Genomic DNA, 26,182 nt, shown 5'->3' with positions numbered 1-26,182 from the left:
AAGAGGCTTTGCCAATATCCCTCTGCTCTTCCGAAAAAAAGACAGAGGAAGATAAAAAGAAAGAAAAAACACGAGAAAAAAGCTGTTAAATTTGCCCCTCAGTCTCATTTGGGATTGCTAATTATTGTTTTTAGAGCCCAACAATTGGGGTATTAGGGCATAAGCAGCTGAAGATAACATCCAGGGGAAGGGAAGGATGGATGGAGGGAAGAAGAGAAGGGGAGTGCCGCATGGGGAGAGAGATAATGGGCCAACAGAAGGGAAGCCATGATAGGGCCTGGTCCATAGTGGTGTCTCCGTCTGTGCTCTGTGCTGGGGTATAAAGGCCTGAACTCTTAGTCTCTCTCTTTCTTTCTCTCTCTCCTTTCCTCTTTCTCTCGCTCTCTCACTTTCTCTCTGCCCTCTTTTTCTTTCTCCCAGAGGAGAAGTCAACATTAGAGTCACTAACCTCAAAGTATATTAGTGCTTGAAACATCCCCACAGAACAACGGACATAGAGAAACAAGTAGATCTGCTGATAGAGCCACGTATGAACGACTCATAAAGTGGCAAAATGCTCTTAAGGTTTACCATGACAGTCTATGAATCAAACTTAAGTGCTTACTCAAAACATTACACACACTCTGTTGCACGAAGACCCTCTATGGTACTCCATATAGCTCATACAATATGTACAAGTGCCACATTTAGTTATGAGCACAAATGGCAAAAGCGAAACCAGACACATAGTAATCTGAAACACAACCAAAACAAACAGCAAATGCATCCAACACATTTGTGTAGTCATTGCATGCTATGATGTAGTCATTGCATGCTATGAATATGGGACCAAATACTTAACGTTTTATTACTTTAATACACATAAGTGAATTTGTCCCAATACTTTTGGTCCCCTAAAAGTGGGGGACTATGTACAAAAAGGGCTGTCATTTCTAAATACTGTATATCGCTTAATATGGATGAAAATACCCTCAAATTAAAGCTGACAGTCTGCACCTTAAATTCATAGTCATTGTTTGATTTCAAATCCAAACTTCTGGAGTATAGAAACAAAAGAAGAAAACATTTGTCACTGTCCCAATAATTTCAGGGGGGCACTGTATATAAACACAAGCACATACAGTACCAGTCAGAAGTTTGGACACACCTACTCATTGAAGGGTTTTTCTTACATTTGAACTGTTTTCTACATTGTAGAATAATAGTGAAGACATCAAAACTTTGAAATAACACATATGGAGTTATGTAGTAACCAAAAAAGTGTTAAACAAATCAAAATATATTTTATATTTCAGATTCTTTAAATTAGCCACTCTTTGCCTAGTCACCTGGAATGCATTTCAATTAACAGGTGTGCCTTGTTAAAAGTTTATTTGTGGAATTTCTTTCCTTCTTAATGCGTTTGAGCCGATCAGTTGTGGTTTGACATGGTAGAGTTGGTATACAAAAGACAGCCCTATTTGGTAAAATACCAAGTCCATATTATGGCAAAAACAGCTCAAATAAGTGAAGACAAATGACAGTTCATCATTACTTTAAGACATAAAGGTCAGTCAATCCAGAAAATTTCAAGAACTTGGAAAGTTTCTTCAAGTGCAGTCGCAAAAACCATCAAGCGCTATGATAAAACTGGCTCTCATGAGGACCGCTACAGGAAAGGAAGACCGAAAGTTACCTCTGCTGCAGAGGGGTAAGTTCACTAGAGCTACCAGCCTCAGAAATTGCAGCCCAAATACATGCTTCACAGAGTTCAAGTAACAGACACATCTCAACGTCAACTGTTCAGAGGAAACTGTGTGAATCAGGCCTTCATGGTCAAATTTCTGCAAAGAAATCACTACAAAAGGACACCAATGACAAGAAGAGACTGGCTTGGGCCCAAAAACACGAGCAATGAACATTAGACCGGTGGAAATCTGTCCTTGGTCTGAGGTGCTGACTTGCTGCACCCTCGATAACTACTGTGATTATTATTATTTGACCATGCTGGTCATTTATGAACATTTGAACATCTTGGCCATGTTCTGTTATAATCTCCACCCGGCACAGCCAGAAGAGGACTGGCCACCCCTCATAGCCTGGTTCCACTCTAGGTTTCTTCCTAGGTTTTGGCCTTTCTAGGGAGTGTTTCCTAGCCACCGTGCTTCTACACCTGCATTGCTTGCTGTTTGGGGTTTTAGGCTGGGTTTCTGTACAGCACTTTGAGATATCAGCTGATGTACGAAGGGCTATATAAATACATTTTATTTGATTTTATTTGATTTTGGTCTGATGATTCCAAATGGTAGTTTTTTGGTTTCAACCGCCATGTCTTTGTGAGATGCAGAATAGGTGAATGGATGATCTCGGCATGTGTTGTTGCCACCGTGAAGCATGGAGGAGGAGGTGTGATGGTGTGGTGGTGGTTTGCTGGTGGCACTGGCTGTGATTTATCTAGAATTCAAGGCACACTCTGCAGCAATACACCATCCCATCTGGTTTGCGCTTAGTGGGACTATCATTTGATTTCAACAAGAAAATGACCCAACACACCACCAGGCTGGGTAAGGGCTATTTGGCCAAGGAGAGTGATGGAGTGCTGCATCAGATGACCTGGCCTCCACAATCACCCGACCTCAACCCAATTAAGATGGTTTGGGATGAGTTGGACTGCAGAGTGAAGAAAAAGCAGCCAACAACTGCTCAGCATATGTGGGAACTCCAAGACTGTTGGAAAAGCATTCCAGGTGAAGCTGGTTGAGAGAATGCCAAGAGTGTGCAAAGCTGTCATCAAGGCAAAGGGTGGCTACTTTGAAGAATCTCAAATATAAAATCTTTTTGATTTAAAAAAAAACACTTTTTAGGTTACTGCATGATTCCATATGTGTTATTTCACAGTTTTGATGTCTTCACTATTATTCTACATTGTAGAAAATAGTAAAAATAAAGAAAAATCTTTGAATGAATTAGGGTTCTAAACTTCTCACTGTACTGTACTGTACTGCTACTGTGCACGCACACACACACACACACACACACACACACACACACACACACACACACACACACACACACACACACACACACACACAGGACACACACACACACACACACACACACCACACACACACACACACACACCACCACACACACACACACACACGGTATCCTGTGAACGAGCGGGGCGGCCAAGTCATCTGGAAGCCTCCACATGCCAATGAATAAATAAAGCTGTAATTTATAAAGAAACAGTGCCACTGTTGGTGTCAAGTCCCCCTGAACCCAGGCATTGTGGGGAACACCTGAAGCCTGTGGGGTTGCGCGGGCGCTGGTGTGGGGTAATGTGCTCGTTGTGGAGGTACTGTGTTGCGTGTCCCGGGTCCATCGGGCCCACTGGGACCCCCTGCAGAGGAGGCTGATTCTGGAGGATGACCAGCTGGCCCGGAGGCCATAGTGCCCTTGTTCCCCCAGGGGCCCCAGACAGACAGTGGAAGGCAGATGACGGGTCACTGCCACTGCCAGAGGGCCAAGGGAGGGCCAGCCAAAACCATCAAACCACACACATTCATACTTCACAGTGGAACAGATCAATATGCTTGAATATTTGTTGATATACAGTGAAATTTAGCCATGGCTAGTGAAATGTGCAGACAGAAATGTGTATCATATTTTAAACTTGAATTCACCCACATTACAATTCAAGCACAAATTGTGCAACTCACTCCTACAAAACACTTTTTGAAACATTACACATTTTTTCCATGTAATAATAACATACCACTAACTTCTCATACTTCTTGTGTGTGGGCCTACTCTTAAATATACTGAGCTAAAAATCTCAGATTCATTCTCTGATCGTGAATTCACATTCATGGCATACCAACTAGATTTTTTGTTGTTGTTGTAAATATAATAGTTGGAGTTAATCTGTCAAAGTTTGTTAGTGTAACTCTATGAGAGTGTAGTGTGGATTGGTTTGAGAGAGTACAGTACTGTATGTGGCTGTAATGGGTGTTTGAGGTTGAGGGCGCCACCAGCTCCCCTCAGTCAGTCCAGAGCCACAGATGCTCCAGTGTTTGTGTGTTGACTCAGTGTAATTTGTTTGCTCTAATTTGTTTTGGTGTGCCAGGGGAGTTCCCTTTTTAATTTTCCTCTCTGTGTTTATCCCTCTTTGTGGAGTGCTGATCTGTTAAGCGTGAGAAAGAGAGGGAGAGGGCTAAGGAGCGAGAGAGTGAGAAAAGGAAAGAGAGGGGGCACAGAGAAAGAAAGAGAGGCAGTGAGAGAGGTGGGATGTTTCAGAAAAGGAAAATAAAAAAAGGAGCTGTGCAGATTGTTTTAAGCTCTGTATGCCCCTTTGGGCCCAAAGGCCTCGCTCGCAGCCTGCACCTGCTCCATCCCTGGGGATCCTGGTTCCTGATCCATGGCCCTCTCTCCCCCAGCCCAGCACCACCACACAGCCCCCTCTCCCCGAGCCTTCTCTCCTCCTCCTCTACCCCCTCCTTGCCTCCAGCTCCTGGCAGAGCCTTAATCAGCCCGCCTCCGCGCCTGGATGCCTGCCACTCGTTAGCCTGATTGAAAACACTGTGGCTCACATGCTAAACACACACAGACCCAAGCACACACAATAAATGCAGATTAATAATATAGGGTACTAATATGTAGAATACTAATATATGCACACAAGCAAATAATGTTAGAGGTGAAAATAATTGGGAAATTAATTATTCTAAATACTGAATGGGCAAATGTAGTACATTTACAGTATAAATACCAACATTCAGACACACAGTAGCACAACTCACACACAGATCATTTTTTAAATTGTCACAGCTATTGTTTAATGAAATCATTGAGAGTAATCATTGTCATACAGCCACCTCACCTTTGGGTTATCATAATTGGACATCCATAGGTAGTTTGTCAGTATGTTACAGTGGATTCATGAGTTTATCACACTTATGTACATTTCCCCGTAATGTAATGTTTCCACTAACAGGACATACACTGTTCTAATATAGCTTGAGAAAGTAGTCGCACTGATATAATGAGTTATCCATATGTAGCATGGTAAAAACGCATCCCATAATATAACTCAGGTTGACTTTTTTTGGGATGAATCATGTTCTGGAGGCAGCTCTGCCCCATATGATACCGCCTCCTCTGCTGTTGTCTCATTGCAGGTCTGGTCTGCCCATGCTTCTAAAATGTTTTTAATTTCAACAATAAGACAATGCAATTCAATCAAACACCCTCAAAGATATTTGCTCAATTACAGACACAAAAAGTCTATTTAAAAGACAGTTGAGAAAAGGTTTAGACAGATCCATGTCTTGGTCCCCATTTTTTGGTCATTTTATGTTTCATCATTGGGAGGTAGGGTGAGTATAATCCTAGCAGATTTACAATTTACTCTTTTATTTGGTCTTTTGTCTATGTGCCTTTGCAAACAACTATTTACTTTGACATTGCAACTTTGCGAATACACATGATCTTCTCTCAAGGTCATCCTGATACACTGATCAATATTTCAACTTGAATGCCTAGCTACGACACAGACATCCAGTGACCTGTGTCGTTGATGTACATGTCTCATTCCATCCATTTGGCCTCACCATCTTATCACGACAATCCCCAGCGTCCTAGGTGCATTAGTTTTGCCCATTATAAACAACACGCAAAAAAACATCTCTCCTTGAGAGCAATAAAGATACAAACGATAAAACATTGCTAAACTTAAGTTAATGACAAATTTAAATTTTTAAAAGTGCTGGCACCGTTTTCAAATAAGTGTGAGTTACTGAGTAAAGAAAGCAAAATCAAACCTGCATTCACGATTCATATTCAACCCCTCTCTTCATAATTTCTGTGCACTACGGCTTATACCATACTTGGTAATGTAGTCATATTACAGCCCACTATCATCTTTCCAGTCTCTTTCTCTCAGACACGGACACACACACACACACATGGACACACACACACACACACACACACACACACACGTAAAGGGATAACACTACTTGCTACAAAGGGGCCTTTCCATTCTGTTTCAGCAACTTTCTGTATTAGTATGGTCTTAATACTGAAGTGAAAACGAATGCATTGTATTATTGTTATTATTTCATTAAACAATGCAGCTGTTTTTATCTCAATATCAAATCATTTCTGGGTAACATTTAAGTACCTTACTGTGACTGTTTTCAATTAAAATGGTCAAAAAGAAGGAAAAACAGCTTCTTAGCAGAGAGCAAATTCTCAAGCAAAAATGTAGCTAGGACTGTCTGGGAGTGGTCTGGGTGGGGGAAACTGAAAACTAAGCTGTTATTGGCACAGTTTTGGAACTCTATTTCTTAATGGTCTATTCTTATTGGTCTGATGTCACCAGGCAGGCCAAAACTCCATCCCACCAAAACAGACTGACATTTCAGGCAGTCTTTTCAAACAGCGCTTACACTAAAAGGGCATTATCATCATTTTCACAATATCATTCCAACCTCATAGTGTGGAAATATATATAAAACACAGGAATATCACGTTGACTTCACTGGGCCTTTAACATTCCAAGTGGCAGAAACTGACAGGACTCGAGACCATAGAGCTAAATAGACAGCGGGATGGATGTATAGATACAGCACCCTCTAGTGGTGAGATACAAGAGTCGGCTCTACTCCGACAAGAATGTTACATCCCCAGTTCCTTTTGCATATCCCAATCTCCTTTACTAGAGTGAAGTTAGACACAGGGTTGATGGAAAGGCAAGTGATTATGGCTGATGCTCAGCAGCAAGCCACAAACCATAGGACTACTGGTAGAAAAGCCCACCGTTAGTAAGACACAGACTAGAGCAGCCACCCAAGTCAAAGACTCTTTATATATCACTCTTTACAATGTGTCCAAGTCATAGCAAATGACTGACCTCAGCTTTCTCTAAAATCCAGTGTTTTCATGTTTCTGCTACCATCATCATCGTCTCTCTTTCACCAGCTACATTTCTAAAGAAACAGCCATGTTGTCTGTATTCCATGGACAGATACACCACTAACTGGTTCAACCAACAATCTCTCTCATCACGTCTTACACTAGCCTGTACCCTTGGACACCTGGCACAAATAAGGCAATGTCTGTGATAGTGCCATATTGGCAATGTCACAATCACTAGGGGTGAGGAAATCACATTGTAACACATGTAACATGGGGTTCGATTTATACGCTCTGCATACAAATACACAGTTTGTCTGAGCGCACTGATATTACATTGTTAGGATATAGTTTTCAGTCATCATGGAATATAACTGCGCCTCCGTGTGTGAGCACAGATCTCTGGAAGAGAGGGAGGGGCAGCAGTAGAAGCGAGAACTGTGCCTCTGTGTTCCGCAGCTCTATGATGCCAATCCAGATAGCAGCGCCCTGACTAGTTTGAAGTTCCCGGCCGTTTGACTGCCTCAGCCAAACCCACCCCACCTCCCTGGATAAGGATGGGTCAAGGGTTGGGAGGTTTGGGACTGGAAGGGGCAGGATTAGGACGATCAAGACTAGGAGGGTCACACTTGAGCTGCGGCCCATTGTCCGAGCCCGTGCCCACGTCCGAGTCGAACAGCGAGTGGTCCGTATCGGGGGAGTGAGTGTGTGAGTGTGTGTGTTTGTCAGAGGCTTCACTCTCCTCCATGGTGTCTGTCCGGGAGAACAGGCCAAAGTCCATCAGGCCTGTAGAAGAGCCCTCGCTGCTGTCAGTGTCTGCTCCGTCATAGTACACGTCCTCTATGTCCACGAACCACTCAGGCCAGAATTTTCTCCGCATGCGCTCACAGAACATGGCCAGGTTGATGAGCTCGCCTAAAACACAGTGGACAGGGGACAGAAGAAGTACAAGTTCCAACGTCAGTACTCAAGGAACATTTACATCAGTGTCAGAGCATCGTCTGATTTCATACTCAGACTTTGATTGTCAGATTTTGTACAGTTCGAAAATGAAAAGAGACTGGTCTTTTGTCTCCGATTGTCTCTGTTCTCTAAAGACTGAAACCATGACTAGAAAATGTGCAACAACACTGCACATTACAGTCTTTCACTGTCATCTAGTGGAAGAAGTGGATAAAAAAATGAGGACATTGCATCCTATTCTACACATGCCTTTAAATCTATAGAACAATACATTAGGTACATCATTTGTTATACAATCTTAATAACAACACAATAATAACACAATCACAATGCACACTTTTAAAATCAATCAATTATGACGCTTTGGTATTGTGAGTATGAGTAAAACACTTCAACAAGAGGCTGAGAGATTGAACTGACCTTTGATGAGCTGTTCAGGACGTGTGRCGGGTAGTGTCCACATGGCCTGGGCCAGGTGACCAAACACAGCAGCATCCACTGTCGACATCTTAGGCCCCATGAAGTACTTCTTATCTCCTGCAGGACAGATGAACAGCTGGGGTCGGTAACAGATATCAACCAACTATCAGTCAAGAGAATACCGTAAGAAAAGCCTGCTGAGTGCCTCAGACTCTTCACGGAGCAGCCTGTAAATTACAAACAAAACAGCGACAGCAACTTTGTATTTAAGATCGCGTATTTTGCAACTCATGATTACATCTTCTGTCGTCGTGGGAAAGACAACTGGTTGCGGTTCAGAGTTAACTTGGATACTAAGGAGATCCTGAGGGAAATCGACGAGTATCAACAGCTTTATGCTATGGAGGAACAACATACTCCATCGTGGAAAGATCCGGCTAACTCACAGAATAAAAAAGAGTACGATTTACTTACCGATTAAGTAGAGGATAMTGCTCTTGCTGGAATCCATGCAACACTTGAAAAGTCACCCCATACAGAACCAATCAGTCGATATAATCGAGAACGTCATCAGAAATCACGCGATATGAATCAGCAGGGCTGCGTGGGAGTTCGGAGTTCAGCCAGAGTGAAATTCTCCAAGGAGAGAACAAGGCGCTCATAGCCAAGGTAATCCTCGATTKCAACATGGATTGTCTACTCAGGGAAAACAGGGTGATGAGGGAGTCACCACTAGACATACAAAGCTCTAGCATGTGTGAAAATCTAATATTTTCTGGGATTCCTGAGAGTTCATGCAATCCACCTTGAAACTTCCTCTCTAGAGACTGTAAACAAGGTGGCTTTCCACCGAGTGCACAGACTTGGAGCGACAAGACCAAGAGTCCCCCGTCCTATCATCTCAAAGTTTGAACACTACCAATGAAAGGAGCTGATCAAAAGCAGGGGAAGTGAGCTTAAGGGGACCAAATTCTGTCTCAATGACCAATTTCCCCGGGAGGCAAACGAAAGTTGCAAGAGGCTGTATCCTGTCCAGAGCAGAGGCGGGAGAGGGGTTAGCGTGCCTTTCTCATTTTGGACAAACTCTTTATAGATGGACAGCTCTTCCAAGACAGTTTCATAACACCATGGCTGTACTAAATTCTACGGGGACGTCAGGTTACGGAAAAAAAGTATGGGACTATAAAAATACCTGAACACTACGAAGTTGATATGAACCCACACGCAATCAATTACATGCTCGCTTACACATACGGACTTATACATACACACACACTTTATCTCTCTCTCTTCTCCCCTCTCAATTGTTGAACTTTTCTATAATTTAATTCGTTTATCTATCTTTTATATGTCTTTGTCTACATATTTATCTATGTTTACAACAAGCAAGGGGAGGATATCAGAATAGGGACATTGGGGAATAATAACATATTGTACGGGATACATTTGTACTGTAGTGAAGCCGTCTCTATGGTAATGCAAGGTCTCTTTCATGATCATGTGAAACGTCAATTGCAATGGAAATGCTGGGATGTGTTTTTCAATGACAATTATGTTAAAGGTACTTATGATGCAACTATGATGGTGATGGGATAGGGATTACACGCATCATCCTGAATATTAAGGCTATACGCACTTCATGTTACACACATAGACACTCAACCATGCAAATTGGCTGGGTTATTATTTATTTGGACATAACACATTATAGTCTTACTCTTATCCAGACATCATACACGCTCTCACTAAATCACATCCAATATCAAATCAAATTGTATTTGTCACATGCGCCGAATACAACAGGTGTAGGTAGACCTTACAGTGAAATGCTTACTTACAAGCTCCTATTAACCAACGATGCAGTTTAAGAAAATACCAACAACAAAAAAGTTTAAGAAAAACTAATAATTAAAGAGCAATAACAATAGCGGGGCTATATTCAGGGGGTACCGGTACAGAGTCAACGTGTCAATGTGCGGGAGCACCGGTGTCGAGGTAATTGAGATAATCATGTACATGCAGGTAGGGTTGTTAAAGTGGCTATGCATAGATAATAACAGAGAGTAGCAGCAGCATGGGAGGGGAGGGGAGGGGGGGTGGCCATTTGTTTAGCTGTGCAGGAGTCTTATGGCTTGGGGGTAGAAGCTGTTTAGAATACTCTTGGACCTAGACTTGTGGCTCCGGTACCGCTTGCTGTGCGGTAGCAGAGAGAACAGTATATTACTAGGGTGGCTGGAGTCTTTGACGATTTTTAGGGCCTTCCTCTGACACCGCCTGGTATAGAGGTCCTGGATGGCAGGAAGCTTGGCCCCGGTGGTGTACTGGGCCGTACGCACTACCCTCCGTAGTGCCTTGCGGTCGGAGGCCGAGCAGTTACCATACCAGGCTGTGATGCAACCCGTCAGGATGCTCTCGATGGTGCAGCTGTAAAATCTTTTGAGGAGCTGAGGACCCATGCCAAATCTTTTCAGTCTCTTGAGGGGGAATAGGTTTTGTTGTGCCCTCTTCACGGCTGTCTTGGTGTGCTTGGACCATGTTAGTTTGTTGTTAATGTGGACACCAAGGAACTTGAAGCTCTCAACCTGCTCCACTACAGCCCCGTCGATGAGAATGGGGGCGTGCTCAATCCTATTTTTCATGTAGTCCACAATCAACTTCTTTTTCTTGATCACGTTGAGAGAGAGGTTGTTGTCCTTGCACCACACGGTCAGGTCTCTGACCTCCTCCCTACAGGCTGTCTCATCGTTGTCAGTGATCAGGCCTACCACTGTTGTGTCATCAACAAACTTAATGATGGTGTTGGAGTTGTGCCTGACTGCACAGTCATGATTGAACAGGGAGCACAGGAGGGGACTGAGCACGCACCCCTGAGGGGACCCCGTGTTGAGGATCAGCGTGGCGGATGTGTTGTTACCTACCCTTACCATGGGGTAGGTAACAGTCAGGAAGTTTAGGATCCAGTTGCAGAGGGAGCTGTTTAGTCCCAGGGTCCTTAGGTTACTGATGAGCTTTGAGGGCACTATGGTGTTGAACGCTGAGATGTAGTCAATGAATAGCATTCTCACATAGGTGTTCCTTTTGTCCAGGTGGGAAACCACAGTGTGGAGTGCAATAGAGATTGCATCATCTGTGGATCTGTTGGTGCGGTATGCAAATTGAAGTGGGTCTAGGGTTTCTGGGATAATGTTGTTGATATGAGCCATGACCAGCCTTTCAAAGCATTTCATGGCTACAGACATGAGTGCTACGGGTCGGTAGTCATTTAGGCAGGTTACCTTAGTGTTCTTTGGCACAGGAACTATGGTGGTCTGCTTGAAACATGTTGGTATTAGACTCAGACAGGGACAGGTTGAAAATGTCAGTGAAGACACTTGCCAGTTGGTCAGCGCATGCTCGGAGTACACGTCCTGGTAATCCGTCTGGCCCAGCGGCCTTGTGAATGTTGACCTGTTTAAAGGTCTTACTCACATCGGCTGCGGAGAGCGTGATCACACAGTCATCCGGAACAGTTGATGCTTTCATGCATGTTTCAGTGTTACTTGCCTCGAAATGAGCATAGAAGTTATTTAGCTCGTCTGGTATTCTCGTGTCACTGGGCAGCTCTCGACTGTGCTTCCCTTTGTAGTCTGTAATAGTTTGCAAGCCCTGCCACATATGACGAGCGTCAGAGCGTGCAGGAGCGTAGTACGATTCGATCTTAGTCCTGTATTGACGCTTTGCCTGTTTGATGATTTGTCAGAGGGCATAGAGGGATTTCCTATAAGCTTCCGGGTTAGAGTCCCGCTCCTTGAAAGCAGCAGTTCTACCCTTTAGCTCGGTGCGAATGTTGCCTGTAATCCATGGCTTCTGATTGGGGTACTGTATGTACGTACAGTCACTGTGGGGACGACGTCCTCGATGTACTTATTGATAAAGCCAGTGACTGATGTGGTGTACTCAATGCCATCGGAAGAATCCCGGAACATATTCCAGTATGTGCTAGCAAAACAGTCCTGTAGTTTTGCATCTGCTTCATCTGACCACTTTTTTATAGACCGAGTCACTGGAGCTTCCTGCTTTAATTTTTCTTGTAAGCAGGAAGCAGGAGGATAGAGTTATGGTCAGATTTGCCAAATGTCTCTGTGTGTGGAGTAGAGGTGGTCTTGAATTTTTTTTGCCTCTGCTTGCACATTTAACATGCTGATAGAAATTCTGTAAAACTGATTTAAGTTTCCCTGCATTAAAGTCACCGGCCAGAAGGAACGTCGCCTTTGGATGAGCGTTTTCCTGTTTGCTTATGGCGGAATACAGTTAATTTAGTGCGGTTTTAGTTCCAACCGTCTGCTCCTGTGGTGTTATATACACTGCTCAAAAAAAATAAAGGGAACACTTAAACAACACAATGTAACTCCAAGTCAATCGCACAGGGCGCCAGTGGCGAATTTGCCAATCTTGGTGTTCTCTGGCAAATGCCAAACGTCCTGCACGGTGTTGGGCTGTAAGCACAACCCCCACCTGTGGACGTCGGGCCTCATACCACCCTCATGGAGTCTGTTTCTGACCGTTTGAGCAGACACATGCACATTTGTGGCCTGCTGGAGGTCATTTTGCAGGGCTCTGGCAGTGCTCATCCTGCTCAAAGGCGGAGGTAGCGGTCTGCTGCTGGGTTGTTGCCCTCCTACGGCCTCCTCCACGTCTCCTGATGTACTGGCCTGTCTCCTGGTAGCGCCTCCATGCTCTGGACACTACGCTGACAGACACAGCAAACCTTTTTGCCACAGCTCGCATTGATGTGCCATCCTGGATGAACTGCACTACCTGAGCCACTTGTGTGGGTTTGTAGACTCCGTCTCATGCTACCACTAAGTGAAAGCACCGCCAGCAGTCAAAAGTGACCAAAACATCAGCCAGGAAGCATAGGAACTGAGAAGTGGTCTGCGGTCACACCTGCAGAACCATTCCTTTATTGGGGGTGTCTTGCTAATTGCCTATAATTTCCACCTTTTGTCTATTCCATTTGCACAACAGCATGTGAAATTGATTGTCAATCAGTGTTGCTTCCTAAGTGGACAGTTTGATTTCACAGAAGTGTGATTGACTTGGAGTTACATTGTGTTGTTTAAGTGTTCCCTTTATTTTTTTGAGCAGTGTAGACAGCTATGAAAAAAAACAGATAAACTCTCTGGATAAATAGTGAGGTCTGCAGCTTATCATAACATACTCCACCTCAGGCGAGCAAAACTTTGAGACTTCCTTAGATATCATGCACCAACTGTTTGTTACTAAATGTGCATAGGCCCCCGCCCCGTGTCTTACCAGAGGCTGCTGTTCTGTCTTTTCCAAAGAGTGTATAATCTGCCAGCTCTATGTTCTTAATGTCGTGTTCATCCACGACTTGGTGAAGCATAAAATATTACAGTTTTTAATGTCCTGTTGGTAGGATATACGTGCTTTCAGTTCGTCCCATTTATTCTAGCGATTGACGTTTAGCTTAGCAGAACAGAGGGCAAGGGCAGATTAGCCACTCGTCGCCTGGTCCTCACAAGGCACCCTGATTTTTTGCCGCAAAATCTAAATTTCCTTCTCCAGCGAATCATGGGGATCGGGGCCTGGTCAGGTGTCAACAGTATATCCCTCGCGTCCGACTCATTGAAGAAGTACTCTTCGTCCAGTTTGAGGTGAGCAATCCCAGTTTCGATGTTTAGAAGTTCTTTTCGGTCATAGGAGACGGTAGTGGCCCTCATGATTGGTTGAGGGCCATACACAACCTACTTAGATTTACTACACACATATCTTGGCTCAATTTTCTAACATCTGTGGCATTGGCTCACAGGCAAAGGAATGAAACAAATATTGCTAAAAACCTGTTTCTTGAATTCTAAATATCAGACATTTGAAATCTCTATTTTGACCGTCATAATACCTCTTATGGCAGTAACTTTACAAGGACTAATTATGGTAAATTTAGACTGAGAATGGTATGTAGTTATGGTAAAGGCTGAAATAAGTATAGCCAGTTATAATTGTAACGGTTTAGCAAAATAAAAAGATCAGTCTTTATGTGGCTAAAAGAAAAGGAATATAACATATTATCAGGTGTGAAGGTAAGACCCAGATGCCAACGTCAAATTAACAATGGTTTAATAATCCATCAGGGGCAGGCAATAGACAGGTCCCCTATTTTTACTTTAAAAAATCGCACTGTTGGTTAGGGCCTGTAAGTAAGCATTCTACACCTGTTGTATTTGGCGCACGTGACAAATAAACGTTGATTTGAGCCTGTGCAGGTGTTTGTACACATGCAATATACACACACTCTCATTCAAATGCACACGTGCACAGACACAGACACACACACGTAAATAGTGGCATACATGCACTCAAACATATTCAGTTGGCCTTGCTGTTATGATTTTTATTGTCCTTGATGTCTTTTGTTTTTTGCATTGTTGTTTTCCTTTGTCTTTCTCTTTTTTTCTCTTTTGTTCATTTTGTTGGTTGTTGGTGCATTGGGGGTGTGGGGGTCTTGGGGGTGGGGAATTGAATTATTTGCTAACTTTTTTTCTCGGGGGGGGGGGTACTTGGATGGTTGAGTGGCAGCTCTTGGGGAACTGTGGGGGGGATCTTGGAGGGCTGGTGGGAGATCTGTCGACGTGCCCTTGAGCAGGGCATTGACCCTGGTTGCTTCTGTGTGGCGCTCTGAATGGGAGGCTGTTAGATGACTAACGTGATGTGGTTGTTGAACGGCTTCACTGCAAGTATATTGTATGTTTTAAATATTCAATAAAAAATAAACTATCAACACCAACCAACACCAACTATTAAACAACTGCCATCATACCCACAGAGAAACACCCAGCCAACCAGTAGAACAGTTTGACGTTATAGTAGTTATATTCAAAGCGTTAAAGTAAATTCCGATCGCACATATTACATTATAGTTTACGACCGTGCAAAAATGTTACGCTAATAATCAATAGACATTCCCTGCTCTTTTCCCTACTAAAATACATTTGAAACACATATTGTAGTTGGAAGCACAGTGCATATACAGTATCTCACCACTAGAGCGGAAGAGGTTCAAATGGATCTGTGCATAAAGGACATACCCCACTACAAAGTAAATCTTACAGTGAACTTCAAATGACCCCATGTTATAATTGATACCGGATGATTAGGAAGCCTTCCTTAACCGTTGTTCCTCATATCTCCATCATCAGTAGCCAATTCCTCAACACTCTGACAATACTGTGAGAGCACTCAGAAATTGGCTACATCATCAGTTGTTCTTCAGTTGCKCCTAGTCTCTCCCTGAATCCCAAATCATCCCCTAGTCCCTACCACCTAAGCACTTGTGTAGATTTGAGAGYATTGGATCACTGTAAGCAATATGGTTGTTGCTCCATTTTGCTCTCTGATAGGCCAAGGTAGAATTGTCGCTATATTGCTTACACCTGTCCGATCCTCTCATATCTACACAAGTGCTTAGGCCTAAGGGTAGTGTCTAAGGGTTGATTTGGGATTAACCCTCTGTCTACCCCTACCCTCCCATCCCCCTGTACCCCTCCATACATACCGAGCAGTTCGGCCAGTGTGCGCATGTCTTTCTCCATCAGCTTGTAGACTTCCTCCTTGGAGAAGCGTCCGATGCCATGGCCGTACATCTCCCTTTGCACCATGCTGCTGTTCAGGTGGCCGAGGATCCACTTTAGCATGTCACTGAGAGGACCAGTGACTGACAGCATCTTCTGGGTCTCCTCCAGGTTGTCTACCCACTGGCAATAGGCTATTGTCCTGTATAGAAACACAAATATACAGGTTAATGTACAGTCTTATATAGAAACACACAGACGTGTTGTCTACTGGCAGTAAGCTATCATCTTGTATAGTTACACAAACATACCCTCAACCCCTCCCATCTATTTCTGAAGACCATCCAGTTTGATTTCTATTTGTCATATATTTTTAACTGTGCTGTTTAACAAAAGTTCTGAACTTACACACATTTTACAGACACAGTATATTTTACATTGGTTATCTTGTTGTTATTAGTCCCACCCTTCAGCTTCACTCAACCCCTCCCCTCCCCTCTATCTCTTAACACCATCTATATTGGATTTCTATTTGCCATATTTTTCAACTGGGCTGTGATGTTTCACAAAGTTCTGAAACTTTCTATTCTCATAGTTTCGACAGATTTAGCAAAAATGTTTTACAAACTATTATTAATCGTTTTGATCGACTTTTCAAATCACCCAGTAGTGCTATCTGCAGAGTTAGCTCCAGGTAAATGTTGCAATTCTTCGGCCATTCCTGGATCTGTGACCAAAAATMAGCTACARCTGGACAGTACCAAAATAAATGATCTAATGACTCTGCCACCTCGCAGCAAAATCTGCAGAGCTGGGAAGGTGGTATCCCCCATATATATAACATTCTATTGGTTGCAAGAATTTTGTATAATCATTTAAATTGAACAATTCTAAGTTTTGAATCCGGCGTCGTTTTGCGTGTCAATTCATAAACCATGTGCAATGGATTCGCTACATCGAAAATCTCTTCCCAACATTTGAGCTCCCGAGTGGCGCAGCGGTCTAAGGCACTGCATCTCAGTGTTAGAGGCGTCACTAGAGACCCTGGTTCGATTCCAGGTTGTATCACAACCGGACGTGATTGGGAGTCCCATAGGGTGGCGCACAATTGGCCCAGTGTCGTCCAGGTTGGGGTTTGGCCAGTGTAGACCGTCATTGTAAATAAGAATTTGTTCTTAACTGACTTGCCTAGTTAAATAAAGGTTAAATAAATATATTTAATAAATAAAAGTATTTTGCATTATATATGGCACAGCTGTAAATGTTTTGATCCTTAAATGAAACTGGTATATATTTTTCTTTATCATAATTTTCTTTAACCAATTTTGGTCTACAGTTTTCTGTTCCCAAAACTAGAATCTATTACGAACAGAGTGGACTGTTTTTATTTTAATTTGACCCTTTGCCAAAGTATTAAAAAATGGCATTGTTTATAAGGAGTTCAAGTGCAAATTGAGTTATTGCACACTTGCACTTTACAGAGTAGGCGTTCCTTAATGGAAATATGCAAATACATGCTAGAACGCGCCAATAGGATCTCGCTATCTCGGGCTTGGATCTACCCCCTACTTGCTTGTTCTGCCCACTATGACTCATTTGTTCCCATTGGAAACGACAGGCTGTGGTCTATCTTGGGTTAGTTCTAAAAAAATCTTTGCTGCCACTGTATAATGTGTTGTTTTTTTATTTTACCATACCAACTCCATCACCTGCTCCACCACTCTAAGGCAATGAGATCAGAGACATTCTGAATTAATCTTTCACCTTCAGTTATCAGGACAAAAGTAATGAATGTATTGTGATAATTAACAGTCAGCTCTCTAGTCAAAAAAAGATTGAGCTGTCTAGAAAAGGATCTGAGGGAAAWTTTGCTTCAGAGGCTAAACCAGACAAACCTGAGATCAAATCATAATAACTATTTAAATGACTTCAATACCATTAAACAGTGCCCTTACTTATAACAACTTGAGCTCTACACAATAGGAATGGAAGACCAATGACAATTTTTACTAAACCAGACATTGAACCTAATATACAGTACTACACGTACATTGTGACAAACAGCACAATCTCACAGACCAGGGCCCAGATTCACAAACACTTCTTACGCAAAAACATAAGAAGCTTCTTAAGAAAAAAATAAGAAGTTCATAAAATAATTRGTAAGTGCAATTCCTCAACAATATCTTTAGATGTGATGATTTTCTTGCGAACTTCTCAAATATCTCCTTCATTTGTTTGTTGCTAGGCAACKGATTTAGCTAGCTATCTAGCTCGTAATGGCAATCACGTTAACATATTTCCTACAGCGATTACTGTTCTAAGACATGTTCTTGGGTTTAAAATAATCAATACTGAAACTTTCAGATGAAGTTTGTGCGTGAATTAAACYTGTTCAATTGCTTTCATGATCTTATTCTCTCACTGCKRTGAGTTTAAGACAAGGGTTTAGCTATAAGAAATAGCGCAAGAAATTTCCAAGAACCTTTTTGAGGAATATCAACTTTGCTTAACTTTCTTCGTAAGTCCATAGCTAAGGAAAAAATGCAGTCAAGAAGAAAAGGCTTCTTAAGAAGGTTTTGTGAATCTGGGCCCTGAGGCATATCTCTGTCACAGAGCAGCCTCCCTCTCCATGTTGSCATAGCAACATCAATCATTTACCGGCCTGAAGAGCTGTATATGATGATCTCAGCATGCTGTAACCTATGCTGCTAACCTCAGCTGGCCAAACAGAGCAACAAGCAGCCCAATAGTCCTGCACAGCCATAAATAACGTAATCAATAGTAAACCTAGCCTGCGAGCGGGAGGGGGTTAAGAGGAGAGAGACTAGAGAAGGAGGTGATCAGGGAAAAAGAAGACAGGAGAAAAACAGAGAGAAAAGAGCGAGCGAGAGAAAGGGAGTGGAAATGAGAGTTATATGAATGACCCTTACTCTACAGCTGCAGAGCAATATTATGGAACCCCCGCCCCCCTCCAATTCATGGCTCTGGTTCTGAATGAGATTCACAAGATCTGATGCACAGAAACATGTTACTGACTGATTTCTCACCCTGTAAATATTGCGGAAAAGAGCTTGATGAGCAAGTATGCACTCACTCCTCTTTTCTTTGACATCCATGCACAGAAACAAATGCTTTTAGATGTGTCATTCATCAGACTACCTCTCCCTGGGCCCCAACCAGGAAAGGCTCAGCCTGCGTCCAAAATGGCACCCTATTCCTTACAAAGTAGTGCACTTTATCAGGAATAGGGTGCCATTTGGAATGCATTATCAGTGACTTCCCAGCAGAAGCCTCACCAGGACAGATGCCCAGCAGTGACTCACCGATAATGTAGARTCCCAGGCATTTACTGTAAGTAAATCCGTAATGTATCTGTGGATGACCACTTGGGAATACTATAGTGAGTGACCTTAGCCAGTCCCAATTCATTCCCAACCCTCCCCTTGGCCCTAACCCTTCAAACTTTGCAGATCTTGAAGGTGGAGGCAATATGGTGGAAGCTTTACCACTACACTGCTTATACACTACATGACCAAAAGTATATGGACACCTGTTCGTCGATCTTCTCATTCCAAAATCATGTGCATTAATGTGGAGTTTCCCCCCCCCCCCCTTGCTGTTATAAAAGCCTTCACTCTTCTGAGAAGGCATTCCACTAGATGTTGGAACATTGCTGCGGGAACTTGCTTCCATTCAGCCACGAGCATTAGTGAGGTTGGGCACTGATGTTGGGCGATTAGGCCTGGCTCGCAGTCAGCGTTCCAATTCATCCCAAAGGTGTGCGATGGGGTTGAGATCAGGGCTCTATGCAGGCCAGTCAAGTTCTTCCACARCGATCTCGGCAAACCATTTTTGTATGGACCTCACTTAATGCACGGTGGCATTGTCATGCTGAAACAGGAAAGGGCCTTCCCCAAACTGTTGCCACAAAGTTGGAAGCACAGAATTGTCTAAATTGTCATTGTATGCTGTAGAGTTAAGATTTAGCTTCACTGGAACTAAGGGGTCTAGTCCGAACTATGAAAAACAGCCCCAGACCATTATTCCTCCTCCACCAAACTTTACCGTTGACAGTATGCATTGGGGCAGGTAGCATTTTCCTGTCAAACCCAGATTTGTTTGTTGGACTGTCAGATGGGTTAGGGTGATTCATCACTCCAGAGAACGCTTTTCCACTGCTCCAGAGTCCAATGGCTGCGAGCTTTACACCACACCAGCCGACGCTTGGCATTGCGCATGGTGTTCTTAGTCTTGGCTGCTCGGCCATCGAATCCCTTTTCATGAAGCTTCTGACAAGCAGTTATTGTACTGATGTTGCTTTTAGAGGCAGTTTGGAACTCGGTAGGGAGTGTTGCAACCGAGGAAAGACGATTTTTACGAGCTTCAGCACTTGGTGGTCCTGTTCTGTGAACTTGTGTGGTCTACCGCCTCGCGGCTGTGCCGTTGTTGCTTCTAGGCGTTTCCACTTCACAATAACAGCACTTACAGTTGACCTGGGCAGCTCTAGCAGGGCAGAAATTTGACGAACTGACTTGTTGGAAAGGTGGCATCCTATGACGGTGCCAAGTTGAAATTCACTGAGCTCTTCAGTAAGGCAATTCTATTGCCAATATTTGTCTATGGAGATTGCATGGCAGTGTGCTCGATCGTATACGCCTATCAGCAATGGGCGTGGCTGAAATCCCTGAATCCACTCATTTCCTAGCRACCGTGCTTCTACACCTGCATTGCTTGCTGTTTGGGGTTTTAGGCTGGGTTTCTGTACAGCACTTCCAGATATTAGCTGATGTACGAAGGGCTATATAAAATAAACTTGATTTGAAGGGGTGTTCACATACTTTTGTATATATAGTGTACCTATCTAGACTCTTCAGACATGCTAACATCAAGGGTTAAGGGCCAAGGGGGAGGGGGGAGGGTAGGGAGCAATTTGTAAACCGCTGTGACATATATGGAGTCACCAATGTAGCAGTGGAGGACAAGGGGGTATATTAATTGACTGAGTCACCAGTAGAGGTGCTCCTCCACCATCTTGGTGACAGCCCGGGACACAGCTCTTTCCTGGGGACTGAGGTTATTGTTGAGGTTGACGCCCAGCTTCTCTTCCAGGAAGTCAATGATGAACTCTGACCCCGACACCTGCTGCCTGTTATACTCAATCCATGGCATCTTGCCCTGCGGAGAGAGCTTCCCATCAAAGTAGTTCTGCAAGGGGGAGAACATAATGGGGTTCAGCACTCGGAAATTGACACACTCTAGTTGTTTCTGAATATGTAGGACTGGTTTCCCAGACTCAGATTAATCCCTGGACATAAAAAAACATGCATGAGGAGAATTTCCATTTAAAGTGCTTTTTAGTTCAGGAATGTAAGCTTAATCTGTGTGCAGGAAACCAGTTCTACTTTTTAAGTTCTACTTTATCATACACAGACTATTGTACCTGGTAGGGCAGGTCCACCATGCGTAGGTAGGTCTCCATCTTGAGGCAGAATGGTGAGAGGCTGGGGACCCCCGTGTTTGGCCTGGAGAACTGGTGGAGGATGATGGCATCTTTAGAGTCCAACTCCTGCTCCTTCCTAGAAAACACCCGGGGAGAAAAAAGGCCAATTGAAAAGATGTGCTATACTGAGGCAACAGCAAACTAGAACACAGGTGGGAGCCTCATGAGATAAAATACTTCAAAACAATTGTTCTATCTCTGTGGTAGCCACTTTAAAAGTCATCAAAGTTTCTGTGACAACAGTACAGCTATTTCCAGGTCAGTTTGTGTTGTGAGAACAATATCATAACTCGCCCTGATTGGAGGAGATCAGAGAGGAGAGAGTAGGATTAGTTYCATCTCTGTTTCAGGCTCTTAGTAATCTCACTGGGAGGATAGGGTCTCACCTGGTGCCTATTATATAATGGTGACACAGCAGCGAGAGGAACTATTCTTCAATTCCCTGAGCTCTGTGTTACAGAGGGCATTTCCYTACAAGGACRGATGAGCACCAACATGTGAAGTTKATAGAAGCATGTCAAATGGTTTGTCAAATGAAAGTGAAGACTATATTTTTGAGAAATTAAGGCATATATACATTCTGTTACCAAAAACCCACATATCTTTAAGATGTTTCCTAATTTCTCTCCATAATGAGGGAGGATAAGGATATTTCACAGAAGTAACAAGTAAAGGTAGACCTACCAATTAGTTATAGTGTTTTTACTGATATCAAGTTTGCCTATGAATTAAGTAATTTAAAACTCGTAATTCTGTTACCAAATCGGTAACGGAATTATTACAAAATCAGTAACGGAATTACTGCAATTGAATTGGCTACAATGGGAAATCATACTAGTCACACATCACACTTGGGTCACCTGCTACTGTCCTCCCTTCAACTGGCATACTGTTATGTTCAGCACATAACTGTGTTTTCCCTTTCTGTCACCTGTTGGTCAAATCAGAGAGGAAGAGGCGAAGCGAGAAGGTTTACTCCTGTCAAAATCTGTCCATGATAAGCAGACCGATAAGCAGACTGCCTGCCTTCCCGCCTTTGGGACAACAACTCCCATTGTTAGGGCGGAGACAAGACCATCTTGTCATTATATACAGTATCTCAGGTCAAAGCAAGACTGTGAAAATAGTCTGGACAACCCCTCACTCTCTCTGAAAGCTACCACCTACCCTCTTTCCATTTACTGTATAAAGCATCCTCATTGAACGTTGAAAAGTAGTTGGAATTTGGTCAGTCCGCCCTGGCCGGACCAAATCTGAACCAATCAAAGATGTCTGTTTCACAAGTTTGGACAGCACAGTACAGCACAGTAGAGAACAGTAGAGTACAGAATAGTACAGTAAAGAAAAGCGGAGCACTGTACTGTACAGTAGAGCACACGAGTACTGTGCTGAACTCTAGTGTAATGTGCTGTYCTCTACTGTAATGTCCAAACATAGACGTCTATGATTGTTTCAGATTTGGTCTGGTCCGGACCAACCAAATGTGATCTTGTTTGGGGGTGGAGGTCAACACAATAATACCCAGTGTGTAGAATAATACCCAAATATGCAAAAGAAGGATATTGCATATTTCTAAATTTGTTTACCTATTCAGGATACAGCACCATGAAAATATGATATTCATATATCCATAATTATCCATTTTTGTATAGTACAGATCATGGACCCATGATGTAATTTAGTTACCGTAATTATATTACCAGTTGTAAATCCACTTCACCTACTGTAGTTCCATAACAAACYAAACAATTCTAACTTAAGGTGTCATGTCATAGCTGACACCTCATTCTATCGGCAGAATCATTTTTTTCTTAATTCTGAGTAGATATTTAACCGTTTTTGGAAAACATGGTCGCATTAAAAACTGAGGGAGATTTTTCTGTTACAAAACTTTGCATCTGCACAGTTCTTCCAGTAAATGTGATTTTGTGAAATCTTCTGTGTAAATTGTTCAAAGTAGTCTTTATGCATAGAGTTGTATGGTTTGTTAAACTTTGAAATTTATGTTTTTGGTTGGCATACATTTTAAAATGACTTCTTCTTTCCTGTAAGWCCAGGGCCTAGGCAAACTGCAAATTGGGTATTTATTTTTGGTGCAGGAAAGTCTTCCAAGAAGTGTGTGTGTGTGTAATCTAAGTCAAAGCATAATTCTGTAACCGTTGAATTGCCCTAGAACAACCCGTCCCTTCACTATATTRATGTCACCAGTCTAAACACTCATGCACACAAGTATACACAGATACAATACACCATTTTAAGATAATGAGATAGACATTGAGAGGATAAACTCATCATCATATTACTGACTCCATGGTATTCAATGGGCCTACAGCAGAAGAAAAACTCTAGGATTTGTCTGAACTTCTATTTCAATCCTCTACTACCCTTGAAATCAAGGCCTATGAGGTTAATCACGCTTGTGAAAATCTGATTCCTTACATTTCCACCCCACAGTTTTTAATGGTGGGTGACTGACACTGACATATAATTTGGCTTTAATAATTAAACATAGTCTACAGTACAGGGGCATGCTGCCTTGCAATTACTCTAGTTCTTACCTAAATTAATTTCATGAATTATAGCCTACATATGTCCAAGAGAGCAGGAATGGACTCCATCCAAAGTCAGTTACATCAGCAGGCATTTTGTAACACCTTGAAATTCGACTTTAATTTATGGAAATAAACATGGCATGTATATAAATGATAGGCTACTTGGGCTAATAAAATGTGRAGGCTAGATTTTCGGTACAATGGTCTCGCGCAGGATAGTCTACGGCAGAGTAAACAACTCACATTCCCACAAAATGTCGCTGTCCATACAACCGTGGTACTGAAACCATCGAAACGACGTAGGCTACGTCGCAGTCCATTTTTCAATGGTGCGGAAATTCTGGACCGTGCAAAAGAAACACTATTGCATTTAGGCATGGATACAGGGAGTTCCTTTAAGAATAATTACTCAAAGGGGTGGCATAGAACACACATGCTGCAGATTTACTGTCAAAATGTAGTTTTCTATGGTAGAAGCATGATAATAGTAGGCTTATGCGACGTGATTCAGCAATGTTTCCAAATTAGGAAATGCAAAACCAGTCCTGTGACAGATTATATGGAGCCACTGTTACAGAATGTACCATAGGCCTAAATGCTTGACTGACGACTGTGTGGGGACAGGAGCGCCATTCATTACGTTAACAATAGGCCTGGATTTATCTTCCTTCTCAAAGATTAAAACATTTAATTCAACAGTAGGCTACAAACGTCCGCTTTCACTAAACATAAATCTTAAAATAGCTCACGTGAGAGGTTAGTAAAGGTAATTCTGACACCATTGCTGCAGTGCTAGAGAAATTCATATTTACGCTCAAGATATGGCACAAGACCTGACGCGTAATTTTCCACATTCCAATATTTTCCGATATCTCCTGTCCTTGCCTCCTTGGGGGGGAACTATATCATCAAACAGCTGCACAATCTAGCCTACAGTGCAGGAAGAGATGATTCCGCGAATATATGAACAAATGTAAACAAAGGACAGCAATATTCTGTTTTTCAGAGATCTGTCAAGAGCAGCTGTTCAGAAGTCACAGCAAGTGCGCACCCCCAGCCATACACATCCAGCCCATCCCCGAGGGTATGAATTATTTTATAATGTTAGATCATTATTGTGAATATTGTAGATTAAGCCTACGCAAACARAGCCTAAGCATCACACAAATGCACACATTTGATCATGTGAACCAATACCCTTGCAGATTGTGTCATTGGAGCATATTTTTTTGCCATTGTAGCCTACCTGATGGCAAGCAGCTCGTGTAATAGGTAGGCAGCAGCAGCGAGGAGGGCACCGCCGGTGATATAGATGGTTTTCTTCCACCAGGAATCCGACCCCAATCCCGACATGGTCCCACCGTAGTCCTGTAAAGGGATTGCGACGATATAGCCATAAAGAGAGTGAGTCTCGTCCGAGCCACATATCCCCAAGGGCAGGCTGTGATTCCGCCCGAGTTCAACCACACACGGTCGGGACGAGGCGAAACCAGACCCCCACATACTCTATCAATCGCCGCGTGGCGCCTGCGTCCTCCCGCACACGACTCTCGGCTTCATCAATATGTCACAACAGTCCTATGTTGCATGGTGACATGCTATTTAATATATGCTATCTGCCAAACATTAGAAATATACATATTCCGGCCTGMCTCGGCATCCTCCGCCAGCCCTCGGAGCCTTTGTCTGTTCCAATGGAAACGAGTGGCAGACGGTGAGTACTCCCCTAACATCTGAGCCAACAAAACCACCACACAAGTTGATGAGGATAGTTTGGGTTTATGCTYTTTAAGTTTTTTTATTATTTCAAATCAAAGGCTTTAATATAGGGCAATAGGCAAAGCCTTATATCATGATTATAAAGACATCTGTAAAACACATTGTATTTACATTGATTTCTAAATGCAAATTCAATGGATCAAGCAYTTGTGTTGTTTTCTTGGAGCAATGTTATATGGGCAATTTCACTATTCATTGTCACTAAGTCCTGTAATATCTCCATAGCAACATTTACCTATATACAGTAGGCTTAGTGTTTAGCCATTATTGAATGCACAACACACTCTTCGAGTGCTATAACTACTGGTGCATGTTCAACAACAACATGCTTGCATAGCAGGTGCATGCTTTTGGCTACTTTAGCTATAGTCGGTTATACTCACTCTGCAGTAACTTCGGACGTGTAAAAAGGCATTCATCTCGGAGAATACATGCGATCAATGTGCTTTCCGTTGTGATTGTGTGGACCATGCCTAATGTTGCGAAACAACTTTGCT

At 42.9% G+C, this 26,182-nt stretch overlaps 1 protein-coding gene across 2 annotated transcripts; it reads right to left on the bottom strand.

The window, feature by feature from the left end:
• Nucleotides 1-4,791: 4,791 nt before the first annotated feature.
• On the bottom strand, nt 4,792-25,635 carry LOC111965299 (failed axon connections homolog). 2 transcript variants are annotated; one of them, XR_011480043.1, is made up of 7 exons: nt 25,153-25,635; nt 21,295-21,430; nt 20,863-21,059; nt 15,836-16,053; nt 8,281-8,397; nt 5,954-7,812; nt 4,792-5,918 (listed from the first exon to the last, which is right to left on the bottom strand). XR_011480043.1 is itself a non-coding variant. In XM_023989387.2 (6 exons), exons 1-6 carry the CDS (start codon nt 25,407-25,409, stop codon nt 7,460-7,462), a joined length of 1,278 nt encoding a protein of 425 aa, XP_023845155.1. In that variant the 5' UTR covers nt 25,410-25,635; the 3' UTR covers nt 4,792-7,459. The 2 variants fall into 2 exon arrangements, 1 of the variants encoding a protein (XP_023845155.1); XM_023989387.2 differs by having other exon boundaries at nt 4,792-7,812.
• Between the last annotated feature and the right edge of the window lie 547 nt (nt 25,636-26,182).

The sequence above is a fragment of the Salvelinus sp. IW2-2015 genome, linkage group LG6.1 (assembly GCF_002910315.2).
Source record: "Salvelinus sp. IW2-2015 linkage group LG6.1, ASM291031v2, whole genome shotgun sequence".
Taxonomy (NCBI): domain Eukaryota; kingdom Metazoa; phylum Chordata; class Actinopteri; order Salmoniformes; family Salmonidae; genus Salvelinus; species Salvelinus sp. IW2-2015.
Note: the sequence above shows the minus strand (reverse complement) of the source record. Positions and strands in the feature narration are given on the sequence as shown.